Raw genomic sequence first — 16,116 nt, 5'->3', positions numbered from 1 at the left:
ACAAATACATATCCCTTTACTTGGCCTGAGGTAGCCTATGTTATTATTTCCATTATTTTTTTCCAATGACTTGGACAATGTCACAGAATGAGTCAGCAGCAGAACCGAGACTAGAACATGGATCCCCTGCCTCTTGGTGAAGTTCCTTTCCAAGATAGCAGGTTTATCTGTCATGAGCCCTATAGTCTCCCCTTTACTCAGATTTAGCTTTACTGAGACCTGAACTCCTGCCCTAATTCTAGCCTTTACCACTTTTTGGCTGGACTAGAGGATTCTCCTCTAATTTTACTTCATGTCCTCCTTCCTTTGAATAGCTGAGACAAAACTTTTGCTCTGTGAGGAGCTAATTCTGTCTCTTTTGTTCCAGCACCTTCTCCAGGAAGTGCACTTGGCCTACTTGGCCCCAGAAAGAAGATCTAGGACTAGTGGGTGGTATTTACAGAAAGGCTGTTTGGGGCCCAATACATATAAGGAAGCTCTTTCTAGCCAGTTCTGTCCAATAATGGCTCAGAATATTTCAGGAGGCACTACATTCCCTGTCTATGAGGTCTTGAAAGAGCCTGAATGACCACTTATCAGAAATACACAAGTACAGGTTAGATTAGAAGTCCTCAGATTCCTTCCTTAGAATTAGAATTTGACTCCAAGGCCCTGTGATTCATTACATTTTTCTCAGACTAGACTTCTTATCTTAAACATTTACCCAATTTGTTTCTAATGTATTTTATTGGCTAATTCCATCTCTTAGTTAAAAAACCTTCCATTGCCTACAGTAAAAAAATCCAAACTCTGAATGTACTTTGAAGCATTTCAAATTTTTCTATCATTTGGGCATCAGCTTTTATCTCCTACTTCTTCCCTCCCACCCCCTAAACAGTATTTTATTTTTTCCAATTACATATAAAGATCGTTTTCAGCCTTCATTTTTGTAAGATTTTGAATTCCAAATTTCTTCTTCCCCCTTCCTTAAGACAGAAAGCAATCTGATATAATTCACACATTTTAAACATATCTCCATATTAGTCATGTTGGGAAAGAAAAATTAAAACTAACAGGGAAAATCACATATCTCCTATTTCTCTAATAAATCCACAGCCAGGTTAGTTTAATCCCTCCTTCTCAAATATGCCCTGCTTTTTCTTACCTCTGTGCCTCTGCTCACTCTGTCTATAATGTTCTGATCTCACCTTTCATCCTGTCCTGATCCCACTTAAATGCAAGCAAAGAACTGGAAATCAAAGAGGTACCATCAATTGAGAAATGGCTGAGTAAAGTATGGCCTAAGAAGCAATGGAATACTATTTTGCTAACAGAAATGATGAAAGGGAAGGATTTTTAGAGAGAGCTGTGCAGATTTATATGGGCTGAAGTGGAATAAAGTGATCAGAGGCAATAAAATAATATATACAATAATATTAACATTATGAAAAAGAACAATTATGGAAGACTTGAGAAGTCTGATGAATACAAAAATTGACTGTGATTATAGAGGACTAATGATAAAGAATGCTGCCTCTCCTGACAGGAGCAGAATGAAATGTATATTTTGGGGCATGGCAATATGAGAATTTGTTTTGCTTAATTACAATTATTTGTTGTGGAGATGTTCTTTTTCTTTTTTTTTTCCCATGGAGGAAAAAATTAAAATAAATAGTTGCTAATTGAAAAAAAAAGCCTAATATTTAATTAAGGGGGGGGAGAATATGAAAGCACAGAGAAACTAGTAGAGGAAATTTCTATATCCACAAAATCAGGGGTCTTCCAAAGCATGAATTGTGTCTACCAATTAGATTATTACACTTCTTGGCCAGAAACTGAAGATTAAGTATGTTTGCATTCCCCTACTATGCCTAGCTTAGTGATCAGCTTATAGCAATTACTCAATAGTTTTGAATGAATGAATGAAAAAAGACAGCTGGCAGATGATATCATCTTCATACTAGCCACACCCCTCCTCCTCCTTTTCTTTGTTTGGGGGAGTAGAAAGGTTACTAGGCCTAAAGTAAGTGACCCTGGCTTTGAGTCCTGACTGCTTCTTCCTAGCATTATCACTGAATATAAATCAGTTTCCCTTTCTAACTCTCAGTTTGTTCCTCTGTAAAATGGAACTAATAATAACTTTGTGAGGCTGTTAAGAAGATCCAAATAAGATTCTGGATTTAAAATATCTTAATGAGATATTGATGTGTGAGCTATTAATATTACTCTGGGCAATTTACTTAACAATCTTGTGGCTCAATTTTCTTATCTAGGGATTGAGAGATTTGGGCTAAATTCTTTCTGAGGTCCTTTTATCTCTGTGGTTCAAAATGTTTCTTTCCCAGCATATTTAGCATTCACTTAAGTAAAGAGGCAATGACCACCCTTAATGGTCCCACACTGAATGTCACAGTTAAGAGGGTCCTTTTTCTGGCCAGCCCAATCTTTCCTGCTTCTAGTTCAGTGCATTTCCTCTCATTCAGTCTTCTTCAGGTGTGAGAAACTTATTAGCATTCTCTTCATAAAAACCCAGATCCAAGCAGGAAATTAAATCCAGTGGGTTTAAGCTGTTTCTCTAAAAGCCATCCTGGTTGCTGTGAAGCATCCTTTGGTCTCCTAGGGGATTTTACACATAGTGTTGTTTGATGATTCAGTCTGCAATGTTTCATTGGTAATTAGAGCAAGCCTATTGGTCTCTAATCCTTCCTGTTATCCTGTCTTTTTTAAAGCCAGACTAATTCTCTCTATCCAATCATTTTACCCAGAATTGCAAATACAAATTGTTCCTGTTATTAGCAAGGACTATTTTACACAAAGGTGATTTACACCTTTAACAATTTAGAATGATGAATCTATGTTATTTTACTCTGAAACTTAGTTTTTGAGGTACCTCTAGTATTGACACTATATTCTATGAACTGACAGTTTCCTATCACCAGTTTTCTTTGCATTTCAGTCCCCAAACTGCTTTCTTCATGAGACCTTTCCTTTGCCTTCACCTGGCAGTTAGAGTCCTACCCTCTCAATTTTCTCTTATCGTTTCCTTTATATGTTTTTTCTATACTTCTTTGTGCAAAGTTGACTTCTCTGATAAAATTTAATCTCTGCGAAGGCAGGGTCTTTTTCATTTTTGTGTGGTTATTTTAGTAACCAGCACTTTGCCTGGAATAGTTTAGTCTTAATGACTATAGATTAAGGACCTTTCTATTTCTGAATATCTGTGACCATTGAGAGAATGGACCGTAAAGAAGAATAGAAGCTGGTGAAATTTTCCTCTAAGCTGAGTGAGAGTATGTTTATTTGGCAAACCAAGTCAGACAAGAGCCAAAAATAATTCTCAGTTAAGTCATTTTCTTTTCTGAAGTTAATGCTTCTATTATGATTCCTCAATTGTTTAATCTTAACGTTCAGTATCTTAAGTAACTTGCATGTTATTCTGCCTAACAAATTTATTTTTATCTTAAAAGGTTCTCTTAAAATTGGTTGTCTTCTGTGTGAAGGTTAAACAAAGGACTTATTTATTATAAAACTTCAAAGACAGGAAGGAAGTTGTTTTTCTACGAGTTAAACAATGTACTTTTCATTCATTCATTTACACATTGAATAAACATGTATTAAGCTCCTACTAAATAAGAGAATATAATGCAGTTGAAATAACACTAGATTTGAAGTGAAAGATCTGAGTTCCAATCCAATTTTGCTATTAACTACTTTTATAACCTTGGACAAATAATGTCCTTCTATGAGCCTCAGTATTCTCTTCTGTAAATAATCAATTGATAAGAATTTGTTAAATGGATTACTAGGTTCCGGCACTCTGGATTATGTTTGGGATACAAAGATGAAAATGAAATAGACTCAATCCTCAAGGAGCTTAGAAAACAATATGTATGCACATACACATACACAGAGACACATATGCACACACAAAAATACAAAAATATATAAAAGGAGAGGATTGTTCTTGAGAACCTTTTAAATTTCTTTCCAGCCTATCTCCTGTGCTATGTCATATCAGTGCAGGGTCCCATGCTCCTTGGTGAGAGACATAGATGCAAAGTTGGAAAGGACTTTAGAAACTGTCTAGTCCAAGATTAATATTTTAGAGTTGAAGAAACTGAGGTCCAGGGACATGAGGTGATTTGCCTAAGATTACATAGGTGCTAAGTATTGAAGGCAGAATTTGAACCCATGACTCCATCAACAAAACACTTTCCACTACATATGATTTCTATCTTCAAGGAACTCTTAATCTATGATGCATATTCATAGGGATCACTATAATAAAATACCATGAAGTCACTTGCAGAGATATATATGTATGTATATATATATATATATATTTTTTTTTTTTTTCTGTCAAGAGTATTGAGATGACACTTTAGCTGGGTCTGATATGATTTACAGGATGTCAATTAGTAGATGTTTAGATAATGTCATGTGTTTTCCAGATGTAGAGAAAGATATGAATAAAAGCATGTTATTGGTCTTTTTTTTTTTAATTGCATCTAACTTTTTGTGACCCCATTGAAGGTTTTCTTGGCAAAGATACTATAATGGCTTGTCATTTTCTTCTCCAGCTGGTTTTACAAATTAAAAAACTAAGGCAAACAGGGTTAAATGACTTGGCCAGAGTCACACAGCGATTAATTGTCTGGGACCAGATCTGAATTCAGAAAGATGAGTTTTCCTTAGTTCAACACCACCACTCTATTTCACTCTTTCACCTAGCTGCCCTGAATCAGATAGAAAAATGTGACTATTTGAGAAAAGAGAATAGATCATTTTACCTGGAGTCATTATATCAGTAAGATTGGTGAGTGATAAGCTCAGAAAGATAGACTGAGTTCATTTTTAGAAGCTCTTAAATACTAGGTTGAGAAATTTGGATTTTTATCATATTGGTAATAAGAAACTGCAGCAGATTTCTGAGCAAGAAAGTTAAATAGTCATTGGTAGAATGTGCAAAACTCATTAGCTAAAAAGAGAATCATGGAATTTGAGAATTGTCACCTTGTCAGCAGTCACCTAGTACAAGGTATACATGTAAGGAATCCTCACTACAACACACTTGATAAATGTTTATCCAAATTGTGCTTGAAGATTTCCAAGGAAGGGAAAAGCTATCACCTCTCAAAGTAGGCAATCACATTTTTGAATGTTGTTTGCAGATTCTTTTCCTCCCTCAACATCAAACTTAAACTGAGGTCTTTGGAACTTTCATCTGGTACTAGTTCTGGTTCTGCCATGGAGAGCCAAACAGAATAATCCCTTGCCTACATGTCAGCCCTTCAAATATTTGAAGGCATCTACCAAGTTCCAACTATGACCTCAGTTCAAGAAGTCTTTCCCAGTTCCCCTTTTGAATTACCTTTCATTTATCCTGTATATATACACATATATATTTTGTTCATACACAGTCATTTGCTTATTGCTACCTCTATTAGAATATGACCTTCTTGAGAACTGGGATGGCTTTTGTATTTTTTCTCTTCTCCCCCCACTCCCCCTCCCCAATATTCTCAATGACTACCACAGTGCCTGCCACAAAATAAGTGTTTAATTAATGCTTGTTTTTGGATTGATTGATTAGTATGACAAAATCTGCTCTTAATGAAGCCAGTCTCTTTATAATCATCCCCTTGCCTTTCTAGGTATTCACCAATCATATTCTTAAAGATCTGCTCTAGGATTCTCCCAGGAATCAAAGTCAAATTCACTGCATATAGTTTGCAGAGTCTGTTTCTTTCTTTTTCAACCTTTTTGAAAATTGAGTCAATTACTTTTCTCCAATCTCGTGGCATATTGCCTATTTTTCATGATTTCATACACATCACTGGTAGTGGCTCAGCAATCATATCTGCCAATTATTTCATTACTTTAGAATACATTTCATCTAGGCAAGGTGACTTGAATTCATCATGAGCAGTCAAGTATTTTTTCACTATCTGTTTTTTAACCTTGAGTATCAATTGTCTATAAGTCCTTTGGGGTTTTTTCCTGTTATTTCAAAGTCTTTCTTCTTTGCAAAAAAAACAGAAACAGAATCAAATGGTTTTGCCTTCTCTCAGTTGTCAACTATCATATTCCCACCCATACCAAGTAATGCCATATCACTTAATTTTCCATCACTTCCATCCCATTTTATTATAACTAAAAGCAGGGATTCTCAAACTACAGCCCTTGAGCCAGATGCACTGCTGAGGATGTTTATGTGGCCTGCCCGGTTATGGCAAATAGGCTGAGGGGCAGAGACAGAGTGTGAGCTTTTGCTTTTACTATAGTCCAGCCCTCCAACAGTCTGAGTGACAGTGAGCTGGCCCCCTATTTAAAAAGTTTGAGGACCATTGACTAAAAGTAATATCAACTACAACTTTTTTGTTGTTATTATTTCTGTCCTTAACTTCCTTTTCCAGAGTAAACTTATTCTGAACTTTAGCATTCCTGACACTACTGACCTTTACCCAGATCCTCTCCATCATGTTTTCCCTACTGGTTCCTGCTTTGGCTCATTTAAGCATTAATGTACATTGCTACTCTTCACAACACTCCCTTTCCTCACCACTAAACACTTTAACTATTTTGTTCCTTTTGAATAAGGTATACCCATCCAGAACCATGGTCCAGTCATGGATTTCATCCAAGACTCAGTCATATCTCTAATGTCTATTTTACCCCATTGAAGTAGGACCCATGGCTTTTCTTGTTTATTATTTCAAATTTAGATATTTGAAGCCATTGGCTTTATTGCTGGTTCTTTTCCTGAATACTGTCTTCTCTGAATTTTTGGGTTCCTTAATTTCTTCTTTGTGGCTACTTTCTATAGTATCTAATTTAAATAAATTTAAATTATTATTTTCTACAGTTTCTAATTCCTATAGTATCTAATTTAATTTACAATAACAAAAGATTAAAAATAATTAACATTTACATAATGCTTTAAGGTTTGGAAAGTCCTTAAAAATATTTTCTCATTTTATATACAACACCCTTAGAAAACGGATGCTGATATTATCCTCATTTTTACAGATGATGCAGCTGAGTCACACAGAAGGTAAGGTACCTGCCTTGAGTCACAGAACTAAATAAAGCTAGATTTGATCTCAGATTTTCCTGATTTCAAGTCTCTGACAACTATGCCACATAGTTGCCTCTGTATACATAAGAAATTGTTTCCTTCCCCCACTTTTTTTTTTTTTAATTTTAAAGTTCTTTTGATTAGATTTGCTGGACACCTGGTTAGATTCACAAGGATGGAGGTAGCAAGTCTTATTAGTAAGCTGATACATTAAGATAGATGATAACTGAACTTTATTTTTTAAGGAAACAGTGTTACAAGGCAAACATTAATTCCCCAAATCCATTATGTTACATCTCAATGTGGAAGCACAGGCATGTGGTATGCATATGGTGTACATTTTATATATCACAAGATTTTAGCTAAAAGGGTCCTTTGATTCTGTTGAGAACACTTTATAGTTGAGGAAACTGAGTGCCAGAGTAGAAGTGACTTATTCAAGATCATAAGGCTGGAAGGTAGCCAAGCTTAAGACACAAACCCAGGTCTTCTACCTCCAAACTATAATATGTACACACTAAGTTCTCAATATATAACTATTGCATCGATTCATATAATTTCTTGATGTGTAACAGCTGTGCAAATAGGCGTTGTGCCTGTTCATGATACTGTTTCTCAACTCTGCTCCTAGAAGACAGACTGCAGTGTGGTACAATAGATGGAACTCTGAATTTGGTGTCACAGGATATAGGTTCCAACCTGACTCAGCCACTTATTGTCACTCAAACAGCATTTATTAAAGGCTTATTAATTGCAAGGCTGTGCTAGCTGCTGGGGCTACAAAGACAAAAGTGAAATAACTCATCTACAAGGAAGGGAATGTCTAAACACATACACACACACACACACACACACACACACACACACACACACACACACACACACACACACACTTACCCACTAAATAGGAGAGAGCTAGCAGCTGGAGGACTTACCTGCGCAAACTTGAACAAATCACTGAAATTCTTTAGGTCTCAGTTTCCTTATCTATTAAATGGGGTGGTGGTGGAGCTTGGAGAAGACATTTAATATTCATTTCATCTTTAAGTCTATGGTCTACTTATAATGCCTTCCCTCTTTTCTCCTCCCCTCCCTCTGGGAGGCAGTGTGGTACAATGGAAAGAGCCCTGGATTTGAAGTCTGATAACTTGGGTTTGAATTTCAACTCTGCTACTTACTACCCATGTGAAGTCTGAACAAGCGATTTAGGCCCTCTCCATCTCAGTTTCCTTACTTGTAAAAACATAGCACTTAAAATAGGTACCCACTATTGAATATTCATGTGAACATTAGTGTGTGGCAATGATCAGTTTGCACTGGATAAAACACCTATGTACATAATTTATTAAATTGATTTTGCTAACTACTCTAAAGAAATTTGTTTCAATAAACATTAGCTTTGGCCACATAAAAAGACCAACAGGGACATCAGATAGGCATTAGATCTGTGATTTTGTTGGTATAGGGAGCACTCCAAATGGAGATGGACCCCATTTTAGCAAGTTTTAGACTTAGAAAGTTGCCTAGAACACTGAGACATTCATTAAGTGTCATATACTTGCCCAGGGTCATACAGCCAATATGTATCAGTGACAGTGATGAGGTCCTAGGTAACTAGGTGAGGTTGGCATAGAAAGTCTGAAGTATTAATAAAACTACTCTCTGAGGAAAGAGTACTGATGGGCATCAGCTCAGTCTAACAGGTCCACCCCCTGTGGAAATTTTGGATAACACCATCTTACTGTATCCTATTAGATGTCAAACTCCTGAGGTTCAATTTCCTTTATAAACCTGTCCATGGCCTCTGCCATCTTTGCTGAATCCCTGTCGGGTTAGTTGTCACAGCATTATGCCTCAAGGTATTTTTCTCCTTCTTATAGCTAGCTAATTCTTTTAGAGTACTAAACTTTCCTATAGATTTTGCTTGCCAGATAATAACATACTCCCACCTCTTTGTGAGTGTTAATTGTGAGTTCTGCTAGAGAACTTGTCTTTTTCTTTGTTAATTGTTATATGCTTTCCCAAATGTATTTCATATTTACCATTCCTGTTATCTATTTTACCTCTTCATTTTATCCATAGCCCCTTTAAATAAACCTACCTTTTGTCAAAGAGAAGACATTGTGAATTCTTCACATGATAGAATCCCAACATTTAGTGCCAATTGCCCTTTTCAATCTTATCAATTAGTGTTGAACCTCAAACATATTAGCAGAACTTGACCTAGATCCTCTTAGGTGAAATCTCTGTTATACTATTCTGCCTCTAATAAATTTCAAAGTTTTTTGGAAACTATTTACTGTGGCTTTGCAAAGAACTTCATGTTATAGTATTTGGAGAGAGGCAGGGTTGTGTTTGATGCCAGACTCTGTATTGGGAGACATGAATTTAAAGTCTAGGTGCACTATAGCAGGACTATTGTCCAAACCTGCTTTCTGCTTTAGTTTCTGGTTTCCTCACCTAGAAAATGGTGCATTTTCTTTGTTCTCAGGACTATTATAACTTGCATTCTTTTGCTCTCAGGACTATTATAACTGCTGCGTCTGATGTTATCCCTGCTATAAGGATCAAAGAAGATAATGGATACAAGGTGATTCATAATCATCAAGTGTAGATAAATATAAATTGTTATTATATAACTATCAATGTTAGGTAGTGGAAAGAACCTGGGATCTTCAGGCAGAAGACAAGTTCAAAAGCTGGTTCTATCACTAACTAATTTTGTGACTTTAGACAAGTAATTTAACTTTTCTCAACCTCAATTCCCCCATCCAGAAAAAAAAGGTGAAAGACAGGAAAAGATAATACCTTATAGGATTGTTATGAGAATCAGACTATTTGTAAAGCACTAGGCACCAGTTACCATAGTGAACCAAGTACATTTACTCTTTTCAAATTTAGACTCTGTCATTTACTACCTGTGTGATCTCAGGTAAGTGACAATTTCTCTGCACTTCAATTCCTCACCTGTAAAGTGAAGAAGTTGAACCTGAGAGATGACTTTTATGGTTCCTTCTTGCATTAATCCAATGATCACGTGACCCTATGATTTCATTAGTATAGGGAACTCCCAGGGGGGAACTCCTTCTACAAATGCAAGTGTCAATCTAATCTCGGTAAGCTTTGATGTTTGTTGCATGTGACTAAGTGCAGATGTGCAGAGTAGCCTATCAAACTTATGCAAGTGTGTATGGAAATCAGGGTGTGAGAGTACAATAAATCTGATTCTTAACCTTGATACCTGAAGTATTCTCACTTGAAAATGAAATCAGACTAGAAAAACTACTCTCCTTTGCACTAAAAATAAGCAAGATGTTTCTCTTGGTTACTAGTCACTACTTTAACTCCATTCCCCTCCCCCCCAAAAGAAATGCAAGAAAAATAAAATAAACCCAATTCTCTGTGATTCAGTAAGGTGCAATAGAAGAGCCTTAAATTTGGAATAAGAGGATGAGGGTTTAGATTCTGTCTCTGTCATTCACTGCCTGAAACATTGTAATGAGTCATTACTTCATTCCTCCTCTGTAAAATGAAAGGAAGATCTAGATGTGACCCTGAGGTCTCTTACAGCTCTAAATGTGTGAGCTTGAGTATGAAAAAGAAATATCTGTCCTGCTAAACAGGGATTTCACTGTCATTCAAACAGCAGAACTCCACCTACAAGAAGCCTTTCCCAAGTAGGATGCTCTCAGAAAAACCTGGAAAGTGTTCCCTGAACTCAAGCAAAGTGAAATGTACTGTGTACAAAGTAACAGCAATGTCCTCTTTGTCTGTAAAATGAAAGGAAGATCTAGATGTTGGAGCATATGCTTTTTTTTTTTTTTTTAATAAACTTTATTTTTCTTGATTGTGTGTGTGTGTGTGTGTGTGTGTGTGTGTGTGTGTGTGTGTATGGGGGAGATCTGTTTCTTTCACTGCATGACTTTTATGGAAATGTTTTGTGTAACTTCACATGTGCCTTCTTAAAGGAATGTGATAGTGGGGAGGGAGAGAGAAAATCTGGAACCCAGGATTTAAAAAACAAGTGTAAAAAGTATTTTTCATGTAACTAGGAAAATAAAAATATTAAAAAACAATCAAACAAACAAAAAACAAGAAAGAAGAAGCGTTTCCCAATCCCTGTCTAAGACTACCTGCCTGAAACTTTGTGTATATCTTGTTTACATAATTGTGTGTCTTTGTCCTCAGGGCAGGGGCTACATGTGCTTAATAAATATTTGTTGACCAACTGACTGACTAACCTGTCAGACTTAAGTTTTTCACCTAATACAAAAAAAGAAGAAAAAAAAGAAAAAGTGTGCTGCTTATGCTTGTGTGAGCGTGTTTATTTCTGTGTCTGTGTGTGTGTTACCTGTCGCCCGATTGTCTCTGTGCAAATGTGCCTGTCCCAGTGTTTCAATTCTGTCTCTTTGTGTCTTGTACCTGTGTCTTTATGTCTATGTGTATCTAGGTATTATGGTTACATAATTAGAATTACTCGATGTTCTTGTGTCTTCGTGTGTGCCGGTGCACCTATGTCTCTCTCGTTCTCTCTCTCCGGATGATTGTATCTGTATATACCAATTTCTTTCTCGGTATGCCCGTGCCTCTGTAAGTGATGGTCTTTCAGGGTCGCCCATGTCTCATTGCATGTGTGTCTCTCTTGGGTTCTGCTGACTCCCAGGGGGATGGTCCCCATGCAATGCCAGGACACCGCCTGGGGCTCCCGCGGAAACCCAGCACCCAGGGCTTCCATATTCTGCGCGCCCTGAATAAGGTGCGGCTCCGGGGGCGGACCCGGGCTCCTAGCAGCTTAGGGGAGAGGGAAAGGGGCGGGGTCTCCCTCACACCATTGGCTGAAAGTAACCTAACGTCATCTGGAGGAGGGACAGGGAACAACCGAAGTTCTGAAGTCCGGGGCGCATAGCGGGCTCGGAACACTTGCAGTCTGCGCCTTCGCTCCGAGTAGCTGCCGCCGCTCTTCGCTGTTGGTGATTTCAGACCAGGGCGCGCCCTGCTTTCCTCCTTCCCTTCGTGGCTGGCAGTGCTGTGCACCTTACGCGGAGGCTGAATGACGGGCTCGTGTCCGGCCAGCAGCTGTTTGGGACTCTCAGGGAGCTGAGCCTCTGCCGAGAAGAGATTGGCAGGGAGGCACTCTCAGTCAAGGCTTGTGGACCTCTAGGGACGGCCCCGCCCCCCGGGGGGACAGCTTGGGGGGGCCATGTTTGCCAACTCGAGCCATAGCATTCTAAACAACACCACTCAGAGGGGTGAAGCGTGGATGGTGGGCTTGGGCATTGTCATGTCCACTATAGTCCTGGCCATTGTCTTTGGCAACGTGCTGGTCATCACAGCCATAGCCAGGTTCCAGCGTTTGCAGACTGTCACTAACTACTTCATCACTTCGCTGGCTTGTGCTGATCTGGTTATGGGGCTGGCCGTAGTGCCCTTTGGTGCCAGTCACATCCTCATGGAAATGTGGACCTTTGGGAACTTTTGGTGTGAGTTCTGGACTTCCATTGATGTTCTGTGTGTCACAGCTAGCATCGAGACCCTCTGTGTTATTGCTGTGGACCGCTACTTCGCCATCACAGCACCCTTTCGATACCAGAGCCTGCTTACCAAGGGCAAAGCCAGAGTGGTCATCCTAGTGGTCTGGGTGGTTTCCGCTCTCACCTCCTTTCTGCCTATTCAGATGCACTGGTATCGTGCCAGTCATGAGGAAGCTCTCATGTGTTATGAGAAAGAGACCTGCTGTGACTTCTTCACTAACCAGGCTTATGCCATTGCTTCCTCTATCGTGTCTTTCTATCTGCCTCTGGTCGTCATGGTATTTGTGTACTCCCGAGTCTTCCAGGTGGCCAAGAAGCAACTTCAGAAGATAGATAAGTCAGAGGGCCGCTTTCATGTCCAGAACAGCAGTCAGATGGAGCAGAATGGAAGGACCAGTCACCGAAGATCTTCCAAGTTCTGCTTGAAGGAACATAAAGCTCTTAAGACTTTGGGTATCATCATGGGAACCTTTACTCTTTGTTGGCTGCCCTTCTTCATCGTCAACATTGTCCATGTGATACAGGACAACATTGTCCCCAAATATGTATACATTTTTCTGAACTGGGTGGGCTATGCCAACTCAGCCTTCAACCCGCTCATCTACTGCAGGAGCCCCGACTTCAGGTATGCCTTTCAGGAGCTCCTTTGTTTCAGGAGGTCATCCTTGAAGCTCTATGGAAATGGTTATTCCAGCAACAGCAATGGGAGGAGTGAGCACAATGGGGAGCATGGGAACTATCCCACTGAGCAGGAGAAGGAGATGGAGATGCTGTATGAAGACCTTCCAGGCACTGAGGACTTTTTGAACTGTGCAGGTACTGTGCCTAATGCTAGCGCCGACTTAGAGATCCAGGATCAGACTCTTGATGATACCCCTTTGTGACTATCTCTCTGGTTGGTAAAAGCCCTCAGTAAACCAAGCAAGGTGGGGGAAAACAATTAATAAAAGAATAACCACCACAACCCCCTCCAAAAAAAAAACCAATGCAACAAAAAATCCACCATAAACTTCCAAACACTAAGCCTTCTCTAACTTGTGAGCTAGAAATGTCTACACAACCTGTAGAGAGATGGGCAGGGGGGGAGGAGAACAGTCTTTGGCTATTTATTGTTTTTTTAAGTTATCAAGACACCAAACAACTCACCCACTCTTTCTAAGGATTCCTCATTTCTGTAACAGTTGGATTCTGCCTGGAATGGAGTTTGGAAAGGTTTCTCCTACTTCAAGGGAATCAGGCCTTGAGGACCTGAATCTAGTTTGAATGGCTTTCTTATAGATCTACCTCATTTATCATGTATTAGGGTTAGGTATTACTTGGGACTTCTATCTGGAGGAGTAGGCCTTCCCTTCTGGGCCTCATGGATGCTCCAGCTGGACCTGGCTATCAATGTGGATTTGTCTCCTCCTCTTATTTGCTCACACGGGCTATTGGAGGCTGGGACCCAGAGGGGTCAGCTTCTGCTGTTGAACGAGCAAAGTCTAAAGTTTACAGTAAATAAATTGTTTTGCTGTGACATCATTGCACCTGTTTGTCCAAAACCCCCAGCGGAACGTTCTTGTTGGAAACCACAGGTAACTGTTTGAAATAGCTATCCAGTGACTTAATGGTGAATTAATAGTAACAAAAATAAGAACTCACATTTCTGTGGTGTTAACCAGTCTTACTTAATGCTACTCCCCACAGCTTTGTGAGACATGCAGAGAAAATATCATCTCTATTGTACTGAGGAGCTCAAGGTTCAGGAGATGAAGGAAATGCCTTGCGTACGGTCATAAGGCTATAAATTGTCGATGGGAACTCGAACCCAGGGCTCTGGCTGGAACTCTAGCTCTAGCCTTCCTTTTTTTCATACCACACTTCCTGGAATTGCATTTACGCATAGCTTAAGTCTGTTGACAATGAATGTTAATAATGAATACATCTCAAGTAATCCTAATCTAAGTGAAGCTCCTCTGATTTTCCTAGGTTTTCTCTTATTAAGTATGTTATTCATTAGCAAAACTATTTATGTATTATTGAGATGTAAATATATTTAATAATTATTAAATAATAAAATTATTTTTGTTATCAATAGGAAACTGTCAATTTCCCATTACTTATTTGTTCCAAAATAATTCATGAAAAGATAGCGTTACAATGGAAAGAGGGAGGAAAAGTCCAGTTGGGTTCAAGTGCCTGCTAACCCACCTGACAGTGAAATCACATTACTTCATTTGATGATCCCCTACTATGATTTCCTGTGCATGACAGCACATACCCGTTTGGTTAATGAAAAAACTGAGGCTAGTGAGGGTCTCACATCTAGTAAAGCCCTGGAGCTGAGATTCGGACTGAACGCTCCTTACTCTAAATGTAGCCCTCTTCCTGTTGCACCGCAAACTGCCTCCTGTTAGATTTACTGTCTGCTGTTTACATCAGAAAGACTGACTCATGGACATGAGGTGATGGACAGCCATCTCCCTGAATGCTGTGCATGGCAGTCCCCCAAATTTATACTCTCATTCTGCTTTTCCTTGGAGATCTCTAAATCTACCAAGACTGGATGATAATAAAAGAAAGATGATTTAGCTGTTAAGAAAGTGCTGCTTCTCCTCCAAATGACAGCCTCTCTCATTGCCAACAAAATATAAAGGACAGGAGCTAGTTGGTTGGCCAGACAGGCAGAATGAGTTCATTTGGAAGTCTGATGAATGGTTCTTTAAATTCACCTTCCTTTCACCCACTCTTCAACTAGCTGGCTTTATGACCTGAAGCACTAAATCTCCTCTTTGATTTCCTTGGAGAGGAAAAGAAGGAAGAATAGTGAAAGGCAGGAGATGAGGAGAAGCTTTAGTTAGATGATCTCTAAAGTCTCTTCTAGCCCTACTTCAGCATTAGAAATTTGAAACTTAGAACTGGACAAGATTCAAATGATCCCAGGTCACATATTTTTTTTTTTTTAAGGTCACATGGGGTCATAGAATTTGAAGCAGGAAGGGATCTGGTCCAATCTTCTCATTTAACAGATGACTTTACAAAGACTCAGAGAGGTTGTGACTTGTCCAGGGCCACACAGTTAGCAGATAGTAGAACTGAATAGGATTCAAACCCATATCTTTGAAAGATATAGTTCACTCCCCAGCATCTTTCTGCTCAAGATCACACAGGTAGTAAGTAGCAAAATTAGAATTAGAATTTGTGTCTTCTTACTGAGAAGCAATCTACTATCCAGAAAAGGAACAGGACTTGCCCAGATGTTATACAATCAGTCAACAAGCATTTGTCAAATACTTGCAATGTGTCAGCCATTGTGCTAAGGGCAAAGGATGTAAAGAAAAGCAAACTAAAAGACCAAAAATCCATTATTCAGAGTCAACACTAGCATCGAAATCTGGTGATCTTCCTTTTCTTATTCTTCCACTTCACCCCACCCCCCAGCCTTGGGTGTTTTATCCACTGCTCCATCCTTCTTTAAGTGCTGCCACAATAGAAGGTGCCCAGGTGGTACTGGAGCTGCAGGGAGGCTGCTGGTTCAGACAGGTTTAT

At 39.0% G+C, this 16,116-nt stretch overlaps 1 protein-coding gene across 2 annotated transcripts in view; it reads left to right on the top strand.

Moving 5' to 3' along the window:
- The first annotated feature begins 11,944 nt into the window (after positions 1–11,944).
- Positions 11,945–16,116, top strand: part of ADRB2 (adrenoceptor beta 2) — a 113,017-nt gene continuing 108,845 nt past the window's right edge. The window contains exon 1 of one of the 2 annotated variants that reach the window (XM_074292137.1): positions 11,945–13,404. In XM_074292137.1, the coding sequence (XP_074148238.1) occupies positions 12,258–13,404 (1,147 nt within the window). In that variant the 5' untranslated portion in view covers positions 11,945–12,257. Of the gene's footprint in view, positions 14,163–16,116 lie in introns of both variants that reach the window. The other variant, XM_074292136.1, reaches the window with a different exon arrangement.

Source organism: Sminthopsis crassicaudata, chromosome 2, assembly GCF_048593235.1.
Source record: "Sminthopsis crassicaudata isolate SCR6 chromosome 2, ASM4859323v1, whole genome shotgun sequence".
In the NCBI taxonomy this organism is placed as follows: domain Eukaryota; kingdom Metazoa; phylum Chordata; class Mammalia; order Dasyuromorphia; family Dasyuridae; genus Sminthopsis; species Sminthopsis crassicaudata.
Note: the sequence above shows the minus strand (reverse complement) of the source record. Positions and strands in the feature narration are given on the sequence as shown.